Source organism: Eulemur rufifrons, chromosome 29, assembly GCF_041146395.1.
Source record: "Eulemur rufifrons isolate Redbay chromosome 29, OSU_ERuf_1, whole genome shotgun sequence".
NCBI classification, from domain to species: Eukaryota; Metazoa; Chordata; class Mammalia; order Primates; family Lemuridae; genus Eulemur; species Eulemur rufifrons.
This window is the reverse complement of record NC_091011.1, coordinates 86,934,815-86,949,652: the sequence shown is the minus strand read 5'-3', so window position 1 is coordinate 86,949,652 and position 14,838 is coordinate 86,934,815. Positions and strand designations below refer to the sequence as shown.

The 14,838-nt window shown below is 41.6% G+C and overlaps 1 protein-coding gene across 2 annotated transcripts in view; it reads right to left on the bottom strand.

Annotated features, from left to right (window-relative positions):
• The window catches only part of TRIM24 (tripartite motif containing 24), a 99,947-nt gene extending 86,401 nt beyond the window's left edge, over window positions 1-13,546 (bottom strand). For both annotated transcript variants that reach the window (XM_069462763.1, XM_069462765.1), the window contains exon 1: window positions 12,886-13,546. In XM_069462763.1, coding sequence (XP_069318864.1) covers window positions 12,886-13,243 — 358 coding nt within the window. In that variant the 5' untranslated portion in view covers window positions 13,244-13,546. The remainder of the gene's footprint in view (window positions 1-12,885) is intronic.
• Between the last annotated feature and the right edge of the window lie 1,292 nt (window positions 13,547-14,838).

The window sequence follows — 14,838 nt, the reverse complement described above, 5'->3', positions numbered from 1 at the left end:
TATATAGAAAAAATTAGCCGGGCATGGTGGTGCATGCCTGTAGTCCCAGCTACTCAGGAGGCTGAGACAGGAGGATCGCTTGAGCTCAGGAGTTTGAGGTTGCTGTGAGCTAGGCTGACGCCACGGCATTCACTCTAGCCTGGGCAACAGAGTGAGACTCTGTCTCAAAAAAAAAAAAAAAAAAAAACCTACGGAACTTCAAGAAGAAAACAGAGGAGAAAATATCTGTGTTAAGCTGGGGCAATGGCTCACGCCTATAATTCAAGCACTTTGGGAGGCCAAGGTGGGAGGATTGCTTGAGGCCAGGGGTTTGAGACCAGCCTGAACAAGAGTGAGAAATAGAAAAATTAGTTGGGCATGGTAGTGCATACCTGTAGTCCCAGCTACTCAGGAGGCTGAGGCAGGAGAATTTTTTGAGCCCATGAGTTTGAGGTTGCAGCAGTGAGCTATGCTGATGCCACTGCAATTTAGCCTAGGCTACAGACCCTGCCTCAAAAAAAAAAAAAAAAAAAAAAATCTGTGCTAGATAAAGAGTTCTTAGGTATGGTACAAAAGAACAATCCATAAAAGATAACTTGGACTTTATCAAAATAAGGGATTGGGGCTCCTTGGGGAGCTGGCTCAGAAAAAATAAAAGGGTAAAAGACACCCCTCTCCACCCCGACAAAAACACTGTGAAGGACATTATTGGGAAAACTAGCAAACGTGAATATGGACTATGTATTAGATAACAGTATTGTATCAATGTCAAATTTTCTGAATTTGATTATACTGTGGATATATGAGAATCTTTGCATATGTCAAAATTCAACTTGTACTTTTAAATATGTGCAGCTTATTGTATGTTAATCTTACCTCAATAAAGCTTAACTTTTTTTAAAGAGAGAATCTCTTTATTCTTCAGAAACACATTGATATGTTCAGGGTCATGGTGTCTGCAATTTACTCTCAAATGGTTCAAAAAAAATAAGTACAGTATATATAAAGTGAGAAATAAAGAAAATGTGGCAAAATCTAGGAATCCCTTAGGAAGAGCTCATAGGAAATAATACTCCAAGTTCTTACATGTGGTCTTTATGTTTGAAGATCAGTTTGGCTGCACACAAAAATCTCAATTCACATTTTCTTTCTGTGAAAATCTTAAAACCTTTTCTGGACTCAAGTGCTGATGTTGGCAAGTCTGATGATAATCTGACATCCTTTCTGTTATAAAAGATCCAATCTTTTTCTACAGATACTCAAAGTATTTTCTTTTTCTTTACAGCCTTAGCACAGGCTGTAAGCTAAGATAGCTTTCCTAGATTCAGAGTCCCATGGTTTCTTCTTATGTTGTTACCATCGAGTATTCAAACCTATGGTACCTTAAGTGTAATAACCACTTCTGTAATACTTTCAGAAATCTGCATCACCAGTGTCCCCTTCTCCCATATGTAGCTGAGTCTTTTCTCTTCTTTACCCCTAAATTCCTACCCTAGTCAATTCGTGTTTATTTGCAGCAGTTTGTTTTCAGTGTAGGGCTCTTGTTTTTTCACTGAGAATTTCTTTTTTTCTTTTTCTTTTTTTTTTTTTTTGTTTTTTGAGACAGAGTCTCGCTTTGTTGCCCGGGCTAGAGTGAGTGCCGTGGCGTCAGCCTAGCTCACAGCAACCTCAAACTCCTGGGCTTAAGCAATCCTTCTGCCTCAGCCTCCCGAGTAGCTGGGACTACAGGCATGGCCACCATGCCTGGCTATTTTTTTCTATATATATTTTTAGTTGGCCAGATAATTTCTTTCTATTTTTTAGTGGAGACGGGGTCTTGCTCTTGCTCAGGCTGGTCTCGAACTCCTGAGCTTGAGTGATCCACCTGCCTCGGCCTCCCAGAGTGCTAGGATTATAGGCGTGAGCCACCGCGCCCGGCCTTCACTGAGAATTTCTAAGAACCTCAGGGACCAACCTGTCTCAATTGCCTCAGACTTTTCTGTGGTATCTTAGTACTCAGCCAGAAATCTGAACCTGATATGCTCTCTCCTTGTCTCAACTAGTATTCCCAGATAGGTCCACTGCGTCTTCCACTGATGTAAACCCCACATTTTTGGGTTATTTGTTGGTGGTATCTAGATTGTCTCATTCTTAGGACTATTAGAAGTCCCTTTAAATCCTTCAGTTTGTTCCCACACAGCTATTATTCCTATAAGGTTCTTACTACTATGGATAATTTGGCCACACACTCTTCTATTTTAGCATGTAACAGACATGCTTGCCAATACCCCAAAACAGTGCTACTTGAAGTGGCCATCTGCTATGTGTTACCAAGTCATTTGTGTAATAAGGAGTGTGTGTCAGAATGTAAACCAACCAAGTCACTAAACACATTGTTTTTGGTTCAGCTGACAATTTCTTCATAGACTTGCTGGATGAATGAAGTTGTACCCTGGTTTACATCCTGCAGCGAACTCCTTATCCCATTTCAGACTCTTATAGTTTACAGACCACACTTTGAGTAGCACACTTCCCTAAAATACACTGCTTCCTCACAGAGGTGCCGGATAGAGTAAGGAAGGCAAACAGATATCACTATTAATTCATGGTCTCTAGCAGCAAAGGAGCACCAACACAATACTACATTTACTGGTCAACTTCAAAACTCCACTCCTCCATCCTTGTTCCACTCCTCTGTTACCCTCTCATTCTCAGAAGACCTCACTTCCTACTTGAGAGAAATAGGTAGGGGGCTCAGAATATGGAAACTCCATCTACTTTGAAGACACACAGACAAACCTTCTGTATTTACACCTATTCTTGCCTTCTCTCCTGTCCACAATAAAGAAAATGTCTCTCCTCCTATCCAAGTCATCAATCCCCCTATCCATGTCTTGGATCAATCCCTTCCTGCCTTCTCAGAAGCCTCACATACTCACATATCTCATCTTTTATTTACTCAATATTTCTCCTGAGTGGATCCTTTCCACTTTCATTTAAATATGCTTAAGCTTCTCTGATTCATAAAAAAAGAAATAAATAAGAAATATTTCTCAACTCCTTATTTTTCTTTCCTCAGGTATTACCTTATCCCTTTCCTCTCCTTCAGAGGTAAACTTCTCTACAGAGTTGTCTGAACTTTCCAACTACATCTTTTCATCTCCCACTCATTGTTCAACCTACCCTATTCTGGTTTCCATTTCAATCTCTCCACCAAGTTATGCTTCTCCATGTCACTAACCTTAATTTTTTTTTTAAGTCTCCTCCTTGACCTTGCAGGAGCATGACACAGTAAAACACTGTTGCCTCTGTTAACTATTTTTCTGGCTTCCATGACATCACATTTTTCTGGTTTTCTCCTACTTCTCAGCCTCCTTTGGAAGTTCATCCTAATATACTAGCCATTACATATCAGGTTGTCCTAGGGTGATTTCCTCACTCTACTCTCCAGAGTAGAAGAGAGGAGAGTAGAAGATAAGGAGACTAAAAAGAAAGGGTCAGAGAAGTGGGAAGAAAATTTAATACCAAAAGATGAGTGGCAAAGCTGAGCTGGGAAGATTAGTAAAAGCAATTAAGTCACATGGAAAACAAATCAAGTCTAGAAGATTTGATGAGGACAGGAAGAAACATAAAAATCAACACGTACCAGTATAAAGAGACTTGGAATCTCATGTGCTGTAGGCTCTCTTCCTGGTTATGCTTCATGCTGAACATAGGCAGCTAGTTAAGAAATGCTGGGGAGACTATTCATCCATAAAACCAAAGTAAAATAAAGATCTGGTAGTCATGATTCCTAATCTCTATAGAAGACAGTTTTCTTTTAAATTTATTATACTATGGCATGGGTATCTATGGATTATTTATATTAGAAGAAATCAGAAGAAAGTTCTTTGAGAAATAAGGTAGTTGTACAACTTCAAAGAAGAGGATATGGGATTTGAAAAAAGTTTTGAAAGACTAGATTAAAAGCAAAAAATATTGAGGCAATTCAGCTGATAGTTATGTTTCTGTTAAACACAAATATTTGAACATGTACCCTACATATTAATTATATACTATATTACATTACTAGTACATCCTGTACATAAATCACATAAGCATAAGACATATTTAAAGAATGAAATCAAGATGAAATAACATTTTTAAATATCTTGGTAATCACAATAGCTTAATATTATTGTCAACTAATATGCCAAGATACAATACGCACTTAAGGCATGGTTCATTGTTTTCATAATAATAGAGGATGTCAATCAATTTCAAAGAGTTTTCTTGATAATTTTAGGCCCACTTGTTACACCTGGTTAGATAATCACTTTTGTTAACCTCGCAGTAAAACTGAAGAGAGCCTATGACGCTCTGCCATTTTAATGCTACTGTGCTTGCAAAGGAGTATTATCTTTATCATAACTGAAAATGAGACTTCAAAGATACAAGTAATTTAAGGCTGGTGGGAAATTAAAACTCTATCAACTCTATACACCTGATAAAATGAAACAAAATGGAAGAGCAACAGTGACAGCTTTCTACAGAACACAGATCTCCTTACAAGTTCATCTTGTTGCCAGCTAATTGCACATTCAAGTCCCAAGAATGACAGGTATCCATCCATCCACACAACACTGAGGGAAAGTCATTAAATATTAGCAGCCCTGATTTCTCTGGGTTCAGCCTTCTATATATTCCTAAAGTGGGAGGAGCTACGCCATCAACGCCCAATCTTGATTACAGACTTAAATGGAACTATCTCCATGTCATTCATTGCAACTGGGGAATCACATTGTATGGCTATTGTACATGTGTCCTACATCCTGCAATTTAGGGACTTTCCAGACTGCTGAGGGGCTTTTGTAAGCAGCCTCCATATGGGCCTTCCCTAGAAACTCAGATTAGGGGTTTTATGCCAGAGGCCTGGCAATGGCCTACAATAATCTTCAATCTTTTGTCAGCCATTTTAGTTAAAAACTGATACTAAAATCTATAAACCCATTTATTCAAACATGTCAATTGCATTTACATTTTGGGGGTGGAAAAAGAAACAGAATCTGCAGTATAGAAATCCCATTACCTCCAGGGCAGCTGTGTATAGTTAGGTAGGTTGTATAGTACAAGGGACTCCGTGACTTGAGGGCAATCGGGGATTAAAATATAGTCCACTTCCTAAGGCATACATTCCTTGGTGCAACAGATGCAAAGAGGACACTTTTTTCTAACTCACACAAAGGTACCATTTGGGCTTGAGGCAGGCTTGACTCCTCTCCTCAGGATAATTGGTACAGCATATATGAAATGTAGTCATTTAACATGCTTATTCGTGTGACCCTGACAATCCACATATCAAGTACTTTAAAGCTTAATTTCTGGCCGGGCGTGGTGGCTCACGCCTGTAATCCTAGCACTCTGGGAGGCCAAGGCAGGCGGATCGTTTGAGCTCAGGAGTTTGAGACCAGCCTGAGCAAGAGCGAGACCCTGTCTCTACTAAAAAAATAGAAAGAAATTATATGGACAGCTAAAATACATATAGAAAAATTAGCCGGGCATGGGGGTGCATGCCTGTAGTCCCAGCTACTCGGGAGGCTGAGGCAGGAGGATCGCTTGAGCCCAGGAGTTTGAGGTTGCTGTGAGCTAGGCTGACGCCACGGCACTCTAGCCCCGGCAACAGAGTGAGACTCTGTCTCAAAAAATAAATAAATAAATAAATAAATTTATTTCTGAAAAGAAGTTCTAATGTTTTCCCTCACCTCAACGGATTATATTTTATTGCATAATGTGGTACATATCTCATTTGAGACTAGTGGTCTAGTGTGTATTAAAAACGCAGGAGTAAATTTTGAGAAAGAGATCAAGGGGGTTACAGGAAGAAATTCTGGAACTTGTCCATCTAGATGATAGTTTAACTTATTGAGGTCTCTAAGAAAAATTAAAAAGAGAATTATAGAGATCTAAGAACCAAAGTTTGCAAATTATCCATATTTGGGTATATAAGAAAGGCACAATACAATTAAAAACCAGTCTTCTGATATCACCTTCCCACCAGGATAGAGTAACTGATACTGACACAAGCTTTTCTGCCATGAACTATATACAACTGGGAAAAATACATAAGGCAACGGGTTTTAGGCAATGGACAATAGGCAAAGCAATACTGTGATCTTTGAGAAAAGGGAAATTCAGGTGAACCCCCCAAATATCTTTATTCTCTAACTGGGGACTATTTTCTGACCATGGTTCAGGGAGCTACAGCCAATGAAGCACAGAGCTAAAGTGCCAGAGAGATTTTGAGATTGTGAACCAGTTGGAATATATAGGGCAAAGCACTCGGGAAAAAGGAGCTAAACAGCGAAAGGGCGCCAGTAGTTTGTATAGTAGAGTTTTTGCCAAGTCCTGGGCTAAAGGCTACCACGCATGTGCAGAGCAAGACCTTGGGAAGTTTACCAGAGAGCAGCTGCTAAGAGATTGAGAGAAGACCAAAGATACCAGAGGCCAAGTAGAAACAAAGAGAAAAATAAAAAGACAGTAGTCTTAAACCTGACCATACCAACAATTACCTAAAATGTAAATGGATTAAACAATTAAAAGCAAAAAATTGACAGCTTGGATAAAAACAAGACAACTATACCCTATAACTATACCCTATCTATAAGAGACACTTTAAATATAAAAGTTAAAAAAACTAAAAGAATGGAAAAAATATCATTCAAATAAATTAAAAACTGGCATAGCTATATTAATACAAGAGACAAAGGGTATTACATATTTTAAAAGGGCAGGCAATTCATCAGTAAGACAAAGCTTCAAAATACCTGTAGCACAACCAAGTAAGGTATATCCCAAGAATGCAAGACTGGTTTAACATCTAAAAATCAATGCAATTCACGTATTAACGGAAAAAAGGAGAAAAAGCACATGATCATTTCAATAAATACAAAAAAAGCATTTAAAAAATTCATCACCCATTCATAATAAAAATTATCAGTGTGCTAGCAATAAAAGGGAACTTCATGGGCCGGGCGCGGTGGCTCACGCCTGTAATCCTAGCACTCTGGGAGGCCGAGGCGGGTGGATCGCTCGAGGTCAGGAGTTCCAGACCAGCCTGAGCAAGAGTGAGACCTCGTCTCTACTAAAAATAGAAAGAAATTATATGGACAACTAAAATATATATATACAAAAAATTAGCCGGGCATGGTGGCACATGCCTGTAGTCCCAGCTACTCGGGAGGCTAAGGCAGTAGGATCGCTTAAGCCCAGGAGTTTGAGGTTGCTGTGAGCTAGACTGACGCCACGGCACTCACTCTAGCCCGGGCAACAGAGTGAGACTCTGTCTCAAAAAAAAAAAAAAAAAGGGAACTTCATTTTGATAATGGGCATCTATTAAAAAACAAACAAGGCTTATATATTAATAGTGAGCAATTGAATGTTTCCCTCCTACGATCAGGAATAAGGCAAGGATATGAGATCATTCTCCTCAAATTGGTATCTAGATTCAATGCAATTCCAATCAAAACCATAGCAGATTTTCATGTAGAAACTAACAAGCTGATTCTAAAGAAATGCAAATAACGCCAGAGCCAAAACAATTTTGAAAAAGAACAAGTTGCCCAATTTCAAAACTTGCTAAAAAGGCTATAGTAATCATAAAACATTATGTATTAGCTGAATGGATAGATCAATAGAGAAGAATAGAATATAGAATTAGACCATACACACACGGTCAATTTGATTTTTGTATAATAATGCCAAAGTAATATAATGAGAAAAGCATTCTTTTTCAATAAATGGTGCCTTAAGATACGGTTAAAAACTTGAACCTCAACCTCTATCTCACACAAAAATTAACTCAATAGATTATAGATCTAAATTTGAAAGCAAAAACGATAGAAGTATTCAAAGAAAAAAGTAGAGAAAGTATTAGTAAACTTGTAACAACAGAATTGTTAGTACACAAAACCCTAAAAGAAATAAATTGATAAACCAGATTTAATCAAAATTTAAAATCTTAGCTCTTCAAAAGACGCTAATTAAGAAAATGAACAGGCAAGGCAGAGAGTAGGAAAAAAGCACTTGCAATACCCGTATCTGACAAAGGACCAAGATACAGAATACATACAAAGGATTTTTACTTTTCAACAAAAAGACATACTATCTAATTTTAAACATCTGCAAGACTTAAACCAAAATCTCACCATGAAAAGATATAAGAATGGCCACTAAGCACAGGAAAAGATGCTTAACATTATTCATCAAGAAAATGAAAATGCTGAGATACTCTTTCACACCTACTGGAATGGCTAAAATTAATAACAGCCAAATTGGAGAGGGTGTGGGCCAACAAACTCTAGAGGGAGTGTCAAAGGGTACAATCAGTATAAATATACATTTATCACACAAATAAGAAATTTCAATTCTAAGTATTTACTCAGGGAAATGAAAATATATCTACAGCAAGACTTATGTACATTTATAACGGTTTTATTCACAATAACCCCAAACTGCAAACAGTAATTTCCATCAACAGGTAAAGGAATAAACAAATTCTGCCTAGAACAGATACAGAGAATACAGATCATTCTTAAACACTATTAATCCTCTGCCATTAAATCTTATATTCATGAGATGATTTATACTTTTTGCCAACAATCAAAAGAAGAAAGCAGCTCCCAGAATAGGGTTACGTATTTATATACTGAGAGTTAGTAAAGAAGTCTTAAAAACTGATGGGTTCTTATATCTTACTCTCCCTGGACAAATAATGTGATCCCTTTCAAAAGTATGCTCTCAGGGCCGGGCGCGGTGGCTCACGCCTGTAATCCTAGCTCTCTGGGAGGCCGAGGCGGGTGGATCGCTTGAGGTCAGGAGTTCGAGACCAGCCTGAGCAAGAGCGAGACCCCGTCTCTACTAAAAATAGAAAGAAATTATATGGACAACTAAAAATCTATATAGAAAAAATTAGCCGGGCATAGTGGCGCATGCCTGTAGTCCCAGCTATTCAGGAGGCTGAGGCAGTAGGATCGCTTAAGCCGAGGAGTCTGAGGTTGCTGTGAGCTAAGCTGACGCCACGGCACTCACTCTAGCCTGGGCAACAAAGTGAGACTCTGTCTCAACAAAAAAAAAAAAAAAAAAGTATGCTCTCAGTATTCTTTAAAAATAGCTCTTCGAGTTTGTTACTCTTTGGCTGAACAGCACATCAACACCACAAAATACTACCCAATGATACAACATTTCTTCAAGATCGGTTTGTCTTCTGACTTAATATATCTAAAGAAAATTGGTTTTCTAAGCTCTTGCTTCTTTCCTAGAGTTATTACATTCTAAGAAAATGACAGTTAAGACTGAGGTAGTCATCCTACTGTAGCTTGTCATTTTCCCTCACTCCTTCCAACATGTAGCCTTAGAAAAGGACAGTTTAAACCAAGATTTTAGACATATGTTCTCAACGGGGACTTGGTGGCTAGCGTATTTGTGTCTGAGCATTCAAAAATTATACTTTTCTGTTATTAGCTTTATCTTATTTTTCCTAGTTATAACATTATGTTGGCTTTTGTAAGAAAAATGTGTTAGGATTTATTTTCTATGAATTTTATTTGGGATAACAAAGGGAACACGAAAAAGTATTTTACAGAAAGGGAAACTAGTTCTAATAGTGTTGAGACCTACAACTCTAAACCTTGAATTCTGGTCTCAATTTGCTAAAACATTCTCTTATGAGCAATCGTATTAGAATATAATACTGCTCGAGTTAAAGAAACACTAGGGTTTAATATTACACTCCAGAATCGTGAAACTATCCCAGATTACCTAGAATCAGGCTGTCAGGAGGGAGAGGCCTAAAAATCTAAACTTTTTACTAGTAGGTGATTCTACTAGTGCTAATGTTTGAAAATCCCCAGTTTTTGAAATCTAAAAAGAAAATATAAACTGCAACATATTTGGCCTCAACAAACTTGTTGTTTGGTCTTTAGCATGGGCCTATAAATGCATTTTTTAAAATTACTTGCCAATATCTAATACCAGGGAAATTTTACATAAAAATCCAGATTCAGACTTCTCATTAAAAAAAAAATAAAAAAAGACCCTTCAACACCTGTCCTGTATTCTCATAGGACAATCTGCCAGAGCTCAGTAGAATGTGCCCCCCAACCCCTTTCACTCCCCACCATTCTGTTGTTTTACCCCCACACTCACGATTTTCCATCTCAAGTACCTGCTTAACCTCTGTAGATACTGTTGGACCCATGATGCCTATACCACAAATTTATTAGGAGAATGAAGAACAGAGATGATCAAATGAACCCTTTATTTAGTTAGGAAATGTATTAAATATTTTCTAAACTTTTGCTTCATCTAGTATTAAAATAACCAAAAAGAGATGAGGGGAGAAAATATTCAAATCAGTAAGACTCAGGATAACCCTAGCCCTTTTATGGAGATTTATTTTTAGGTATAATTTTTTAAAGGCTTTTTCTTAGTATAAAGACAAAAACATTATCTTCCACTTTGAATGTTTTTCCTGATCTCTTGCTTACAACACAACATAAAGATGAAAAAAATTTTGTAGATTGTAACTACACAAAACATTTTGATAAGTCTGAATTCCAAACTTTTTTTTTTTTTTTTGAGACAGAGTCTCGCTTTGTTGCCCGGGCTAGAGTGAGTGCCGTGGCATCAGCCTAGCTCACAGCAACCTCAAACTCCTGGGCTTAAGCGATCCCACCGCCTCAGCCTCCCGAGTAGCTGGGACTACAGGCACGCGCCACTATGCCCGGCTAATTTTTTCTATATATATTTTAGTTGGCCAGATAATTTCTTTCTATTTTTAGTAGAGACGGGGTCTCGCTCTTGCTCAGGCTGGTCTTGAACTCCTGATCTTGAGCGATCCACCCGCCTTGGCCTCCCAGAGTGCTAGGATTACAGGCGTGAGCCACTGCGCTCAGCCTTGAATTCCAAACTTGTCTCAGATTAAGATGAGAGCTATCCAAGTCCTCATTCATTCAAGTTCAAATGTCAAGGCCAGGCACATAATAAATCATAATTCTATAATTATGCAAAATTCAGATCTTAATTGGCTACTAGTATGTTTAAACATTTAAAATATAAATAAAAGAAACCTTAAAATGTGTCTAAGAATTAAGAACTAAGGTTTAAGTTTCACCTGTAACTAACTTTCAAATAGGTGGAGCACTTACTTAGTGCAAACCAGTATGAAGGATCTGAGATTTTGCCGTACATACTTGCAAGCTAAGGAAGTAGTGTACCAGTTTCATGGATGGTGACAGAAGACACTTAAGAGTCAGAAACAAAGGGCAGTTTACTACTTCCAGAAATAACAGAAACCAAAGAATCAAGATTTTTGCACTGGTTCCCAGCACCGCAGTTCCTATAGGACAACATGATGCCAGCCAGTTGACACCTGCACAGGCAGTTGGTTATGTTACAGGAGAGGAACCCAAAGCTTAGGGAACCCTAATCTTTTAAGATGGGCAGTAAGCATGCCTACCCTTTGCTCCAGAGGGAGACATTATCTTTATTATGCTGGACAGTCTGCATCCCTGCCCTTTGCTCTGGGGAACCTGCAGCCTCCAGGCAGGCCGCACGCGGCCCTCCAGATCCCCAAGTGCAGCCCCTCTACCAAATCCAAACTTCACAGAGCAAATCCCTTTGTTAGAAGGATTTCTTCTGTAAAATTTTGATTCAGTCAAAAGGCTGCAATCAAGGATCCACACTCAGTCACTGGTGGAAGACAGTATCTCTACCTTCCAAGGCTGTTCCTTATACATCCTTGAGAAAAGAGAAACAAAGAGCAGTCAGTACCTCGCCGGCAGAAACGAAGAGACCCATGGAAAATTGTCTCCTCCATCTAGATATTGTTCCTAACATGCAGTTAAATATGAGTTTAAGACCACAACCTATTTAAAGAATTCATTTCATACACCCCTTGACCTAGGGCAGTTATTTAATTAGCAGTTTATTTCAAATTAAATCAACTATTCTAAAGGGAAATATAAATTAAAAGTGAATGATCTCTCTTTTCCAGTTAACGTTGTGTATTTAAACAGAGGTGCTCCAGTATTTGAATAAATTTTGAAAACCTCAAGTATTCTACTAGAAGCTGTGTTTACTTTAACTTACTTTCAATGTTGCAAACCTGTTAACGTTAGCAATGGGAACTACCTGTCAAAAGTCTCATTATACAGCAACAAATACCACAAAGAGAACAGTAACTTCCAGCTTTGTCTACCAAATACAAGAAAACCCTGCACCACAAATCACTTTGTTCTATTTTTCTTAACTCTTCAGCGTCTCAAAATAAAACCTTCGAATGAGACAGACAACAAAACAACGTCTCTTGGTTCCTTTGTCCCCAGCTGAGGGGAGAGAAGAGAACTGGGAACTCATTAAGGTAAAGAGCCCCAAACATGCAAGATAGGAAACAAACGGCATTCAATCTGCAATCAATCATCAAAGAAAGTCACCACTTAATCTTCAGCCCTCCCTTCCCCGCTTCAGCTCAGCTCAAATAACGTGGGTATATACGAGATGATTAGGATCATATGGACCTGGACAAAGCTTTGCGGAGGGAGCGAGGAGCAGTTTAACTAGACGCAGTCGGCAAAGAACCGCAGATCTAGACTGAAGGAGAGGTCCGCAAAAGTGCGGGTCGCACGGGCACCCGACTCTGGAGGAAACGCCGAGGGAGCAGCCTTAGAGCGGCCAAGTCCACAGCGCCCAAGCAAGTTGCTCGCCAAGCGCGGTACGACGCCGAGCGCGGGCCCTCCATGTCACTGTCGCCAACACAGACCCTCCTCCTCGCCCCTCCCCCGCCGCGCACCCCGGGTGACGGCGACATGACAGCGGGTCGCGCCGCACACGAGCGCAGGCCCCCTCCCGCCCCCCCGCCGGGGCTCCCCAGCGACCGCGGCCGGCTCTCACCTTGGGTGGCGAACGGTGAGGAGCCGCTGACCGGCGAGCCGGAGCCGGGGGCGGGCGGCGGAGTCTCGGCCGAGCCCAGCATGGGCGCCGGCAGCATGAGGTAGCGCTGGGGCGCGGGCAGGCAGCGCTGGCAGAAAGAGTGCAGGCAGGGCAGCAGCTTGGGCGCCCGGCTCTGGATGTTCTGGTGGCACACGGCGCAAGTGTCCAACAGGTTGAGCCGGGCCGCCTCGCCGCCGCGCTCCGAGTCCGGGCCCTGCCGACTCTCGGCCTCGTTCTCCCCGCTCGGCGCCGCCGAGGGCCCCCCGGCGGCCGCCGCCGAAGCCGCGGCCGCCGCCGTCTTCTCCACTGCCACCTCCATTGTCCTGCCCCCGCCGCCGCCGGTGAAGGGGGAGCGCGGTCTCCGCCCGCCGCCCCCGACGACCTCCTCCTCCTCCCACTCCTCCTCAGAGGCCGCTCCGGTGACCCGCGGCGGAGGGAGGGAGGGAAGGAGAGCCGGGTGGAGGAAGCCTCCTCAGGCCCCGGGGATCCGCCTCCCGGGTGGCGCGGCCGGAAGAAGGGGATCTGTCAGCGGGGACCGTTTTTCGCACCGGGGAGGCTGCGTCCCGTCCGCCTCTCCAACCGCAGCGGCGCTCGTCGAATCCGCCCAGCCCGCCCTCGCCTGCCTGCCTTTCACTCGGGCCCCCCGGCCCACCTCGGGCCCCGCCCGCCCTCTCCCAGCAACTGAGACGACGGCGAGGAGCGCGCCGCCCAATAGCCGCCGCGCCTGGCGAGGGGGCGGGGCCTGCCGGAGCCCGCGAGCTCCGACCGCCGCTGCGGGAGGTTGGGAGGTGGGAGGTGCCCGCCCAGCCCCGCCCCCTCGAGATCCTGGAAGCGCGGCCTCTGATTGGGCCTTTGTGTGTGTTTCCCTCCTCTGGAAAGATTAAGGGTTCGTTTGTTAATGACCAGCCGCCTAATTCGGTGCGCCTGTGTTAGCTCCTCCTACGGGGCGGGGCTCCGCCTTGTCTACACAACGCCGTTAATTAAGTAACTGCTTCAAAAACTCTGGTTTTACTACAGGAGACCCGATCTTGTACGAGGAGTAAACATGGTGGGAGGGTAAAGGGACAGAGTGGCGGTAGTTAAGTTCAAACAAGGAAGGGATAAAAAAAGCATTGTGTGCAACAGATCCTGTGGAGGCAGTATGAATTTTGCAGTCTGGTTTTACTCATCTCTATGATGAATGATTGAGAATGAGGAATAAGGAGGAGGTTCTCTTGCAAGTCGGAAATTTTTAAAGGATTTCCCCAATGAGAAAGGTGAAATTAATTTTTAAAGTCAGCGATTTGCTTTTTAAATGAATAAGAGTGGTTCATTTCCCCAGGAATTAATAAAGATTTACAAATGTCATTAGTGCTTAAATATGGCATCATTAAAAGAAAAAATAAATCTCAATACTGATGTCCACATAAATCATGACTTCGAGATTCATTTTCATCTCCTCCTTCAGCCCTCCCCACTGATACAAGAAATTATACACATTTTCACGCAAAAAACGGCCAAGCTCTTAAGGAGCTTGAAGAATAGGCATGAGGGTGGAGGACACAAGCTTTTAAAAAGTATATGTAGGACGGGCATGGTACCTCAAGCCTGTAATCTCAGCACTTTGGGAGGCCAAGGTGGGAACAACCTGGGAAAAAATAGTGAGAACCCATCTATACAAAAAAAGTTTTTAAAAATTAGACAGGCATGGTGGTGCACCTGTAGCCCTAGCTACTCGGAGGCTGAGGCAGGAGGATCACTGGAGCCCAGGGGTTTCAGGCTTCAGTGAGCTATGATCTTGGGCCACTGCACTCCGGCCTGGGTGACAGCAAGACCCTTTCTGTAAAAAAATAAAAAAATTTAAAAGTGTATGTAATGCCATTTTTTGAAGTACAAATGAAATGGTACTGGACATTAGAGGAGATTAGGGTGGGT